The 4,652-nt window shown below is 27.9% G+C and overlaps 1 protein-coding gene across 1 annotated transcript in view; it reads left to right on the forward strand.

Moving 5' to 3' along the window:
* Positions 1–4,043, forward strand: part of LOC105626610 — an 8,304-nt gene extending 4,261 nt beyond the window's left edge. The window contains exons 2-3 of the mRNA XM_012207903.1: positions 1,585–1,725; positions 3,949–4,043. Coding sequence (XP_012063293.1) covers positions 1,585–1,725; positions 3,949–4,043 — 236 coding nt within the window. The remainder of the gene's footprint in view (positions 1–1,584; positions 1,726–3,948) is intronic.
* Positions 4,044–4,652: the final 609 nt, after the last annotated feature.

Genomic DNA, 4,652 nt, shown 5'->3' on the forward strand with positions numbered 1-4,652 from the left:
ACTGTGTTTGAAATGTCGAATTTTGTGTTAACCAAGCAGCATTTGCAGGAGGTTTTGATTTTCTGCTTTAATTGGAAGAAAAGTGCGGCTGAAGCCCATCGAATGCTTGTCGAAGTTTATGATGACACTGCTTCAACTGATAAATCATGTAGGGTTTCAAGGATGGAGATTTCAGCGTTGAAGATAAGCCTCACTCTGGACAGTCAAAAAAAATTCGAAGACAAAGAATTAGAGGCATTACTCGTAGAAGATCAAAGTCAAACGCAAGAGGAACTTGTAGAATCATTGGGGATAACTTAACAAGCCGTTTCTGTACGATTGAAAGTCATAGGAATAACAAAAAACAAGGAAATTGAGTGCCTTATGAACTAAAATCGAGAGACGTTGAAAAGCGATTTTTCACTTGCGAATAGTTGATTTAAAGACAACAGAGAAAAGGTTTTTTGCATCGGATTGTGACTGGAGATGAGAAGTGGATATTCTACGATAATCCCAAGAAGAAAAAATACTACGCTAAGCTCAGTCAATCGTTGTCATTGACATCTACACCTCAATATCAACATCAACACCACGAACATTCATGAAGAAGATCATGCTTTATATCTGATGGGACTAAAAGGGTCTTGTTTACTATGAGCTGCTGAAACCTGGCGATTCCATTACGGGCGATCGGTATCGGCTACAATTGATTCGTTTGAGCTGTGCATTGCGAAAAAAACGGCCGGAATACGAGCAAAGACAAAGTGATAAAGTTATTCTTCTTCATGACAACGCTTGGCCTTGGTCGCTAAAATCGTAAAAAAATATTTGGAAACGCTCAAATGAAATGTTTTATCGCACCCGCGGTATTCTCCGGACATTGCTCCTTACTAGTTTTTCCGAAGGATGCAGCAAGTCACCGGTTCACTTCTTTCGCAGAAATCGAAAATTGGCTTCAAAATTGGATCGTCTCCAAAGACGAGTCATTTTTTCGAGATGGAATTCGAAAATTGCCTGAGAGATGGGAAAAAGTAATAGGCAGCGATGGACAATACTTTAATTGATCTGTTCATTCATTTTGTATTGAAATAAATGTATTTTTAAACACAAAAAAACGGACCGAACTAATTTGTACTTCTAATATGTAATATTTAAAAAAAATGAAAAGAGAAACTAAATTGATTAATTTAATTAATATTTTATATTACTTTATATTTACTTTATAAAAATCACGAAAAAAAACTAAAAAATATGTTATAAACTTGAATTTTTATAAAAAAAATTGCAAACCAATTATTTTGATTACTAATAGCATTTCCAGTTGTTAATACTTTCGATGATGAAAATAAAAAATCTTGCTGCTTTAAAATTAAAATTAAAGTTATTATAAATTAAAAATCGGAATTTATTATATAATATTTTAGTAAAAAATAACAAGGAAAGAATTCCTCCTTTTTATCACAGCATCTAATTACAATCTAACTACTTTTCTGGGTAATTCTAATGGATTTGCATTACTTGCATATTGCAAATGACTGTTACCTTGGTGATATACCTGCGAGCGAAATTAATTAATGAGAATTAATTAAACTCATCTTTGGACAGGGCTGAAACTAACGCTACAGACGAAGAGGCGGGCGAACAGTAGTGGTGACGATGGTAAAAAGAAAACGAAAAGGGAGGACAGCGGCGCTGACGATGAGGAAGAGGATGAGATGAGCATTAACAACACCAAGAGTGGTGTAAGTAAATTTTCGTATTTTTTGAATACTATTTTCCTCAGAACTTCACGCAAATTTTTTCCGAGAGCTTCTTAATAAGAATTGTCACTTTTTATATTCTTCCTTAATTCTTTATGTGTTTTCATTAATTTTTTAGTTTGATTATACAAATTATATTAATTATTTTGAAAGAAAGAAATTATCATAATTTTGTGTTAGGAAAATAAGTATCAATAATATTAAAATTGCATAATTTATAATATAATTATTGGAAATATTTAATAAAATGACAATAATTTAGATTACAGAGAGTTAAAATTTTGTCAAAGGTAATTTCTTATTTTCATGTAATTAATAATGTATAAACAATAAAATTTTATAATTGTCTCTCTTTCGAATTATTTTCCTATTTTTTTATTAATTTTAGTATTCAGGGAGTAAGAATAAAACAAGAAAAAGATGTTATATTGCGTTTTAATTTGTAACAAAAAATTAATAGATATTATATCTTTATATAAAATTAGAAGAAATTATATATAAAATTATATATAAAATTTTTAACAATTTGTTAAAAATTTTTTTCGTATTTTTTTATTTTTTTTGCAAAAGAGAATCCCTGAATCTTTCCAGTAGTCTTGATTTGCCAGAAAAGTGACAATTCTACTCACTAAAAACAATTATATATAGAATAGATTACATATTTTATTGTATTAAAAAAATCTTTTAATTATATATATATTGTGTATACTGTTCAATTTTGATGAAAAGTATTCTATAGGATGTTTTTTTAACTTGATCATCTAAATTATCTAAAATATTTCCATTATTTTTGTAATGAGAAAATATTAAAAGAGAAAATGTTCGATTCGGGCACCTCTTATGAGGAACAAAAAATTTTTCTCATAGTCATATTTTTTAAGACTTCAAAGTCTCCACTTTTTAAAAATGGAATTGTATAATTTTTTTTATAATATGATTCTTTTAATTCTTTTGCATATAAAAGTATTAAGGTAATAGTATTAAAAAACAATAGTTTACAAGATATTTTATACTTTATAATTCCGACACATATTGACATAAAATATTAAATAAATTATTCGTATTAATTTTTTGAAAATTATGTGTACCTTAATATTTTTATGAACAGAATATTAAGATGAATCAATTGGTGAAAAGAAAACACATAGTTGCTTTAAAAAAATATGTATGCAAAATGGATAATTTAAAAAATAAGCAACTATGTGTTTTCTTTTCATCAATTGATTTATTTCATTATTGATTTAACTCATTCTATTCATAAAAGTAAATTAAGGTACGATAAAAAAGAATTAACAGTTTACGAGTTATTTAACATTTTATATCAATATGCTAGAATAAAATATCTCGTAAACTATTGATTTTTTGATGTTACTACCTTAATACTTATTCAGAATAATTAGAAGAATCATATTATGTAAAAAAAATCATATAGCTTTGTTTAAAAAAGTGATGGTGACTTTGAAATCTCAAAAAATATGATCTTAAGAAAAATTTTTTGCTCATCGTAATATCTTCCTTCAAATCAAACAATTTTCTCCTGGTATTTTCTCATATCATTAAAAACAACGGAGATATTTTAAATGATCAAGTTAGAGGAAACATCCTGTATATTGGATTGTTGTTTTAATTATATTTTTCACGTTCTGGAGAGTGAGTCACAGAAAAATTGCAGTACTTTTTTTTCAATGAGTTTTGGAATGCAATCTGCTCATCGGAGAGATTGGTTCTCTTACTTATAGATTTATCATTTACGTTCAACCGCTCTATGAGCAAAGCTGAAATCCATTGAAAAAAGTGCAATTTTTCTGTTATTCACTACTTTTTTTACTTCTTTTAAAATCTAATTATAAATATTCGTTTCTTTTCAATTTTTATTATTTATGTAAATCACGAAATAAATTAATTATAAGAAATATATATTACATATCATTAACTATAAATGAAAAAATGCAAAAAAAATGCAGTTAAAACGAACAATCTAAATGTTTTGAATGAAACATGTATGAATACATAGCGATTCAATTCCATTCTAGTAAATCTGGCGATAGCTTAAAAACGTTTTCTCGATTCCAGACGATGAATCCTTTCGATACTTCTTATGTCCTTGACTGCTGTTGCGACTATTCGCGTGCGCGAATAAATTAATTCCAACAGATGCTGTGTCGAGCCGTTTCGGCAATTTGTGAATTTGCATATCGTTTATTTAAAGCTAATCACACTTTCCGTAACAGTAACAATAAGGTTTTCGACCAATTGCGTTGCTCGATTGTTACGGTTACGGTTACGGACGACCGAATCGAGTGATTAGTCGAAAACCTACGGTTACTATTATGGAAAATATGTGTGACTAACTTATAGCACGAAGTATAAATTGTTATAAAATTAGCGAAATTTTAAAAGGGCGAAGAAATAACGCGCTTATATTTTAATTGATATGGATCACATGCTTTTGTAATTGAGATACAATAAAAAAACATAAGTATATTTTTAATTCTTCTACTGTTTTTTATTTCGATTTTCTCATATTTTTTTATCAGAGCCAACGTTATTTCAATATTAATACTGTTACTCTAAATAAAATAATGAATATCGCATAAGAACTTTGTGGTGAAATTTTACGAGATTTTGTGTTTTATTTTAAGTAATATATAAGTATATAATACTGAAATTTATTAATCTGTGAAGAATTGTAAATTTTATAAATCGAATTTTTTAAATCAAATTTTTTAAATCAAATTTTTATCATGATTATAATGTTAAAAAAAGCGTCAAAGTCATATGTCATATATAATAAATAAATTAAAAATGAATAAAATATGATAAGAGCGCGTGTATGTAAATGCATATGTAAATATGTGTGTGTGTGTGTGTGTGTGTGTGTGTGTGTGTGTGTGTGTGTGTGTTGTTGTGTTG

The sequence above is a fragment of the Atta cephalotes genome, assembly GCF_000143395.1.
Source record: "Atta cephalotes unplaced genomic scaffold scaffold00005, whole genome shotgun sequence".
Classification (NCBI taxonomy): Eukaryota; Metazoa; Arthropoda; class Insecta; order Hymenoptera; family Formicidae; genus Atta; species Atta cephalotes.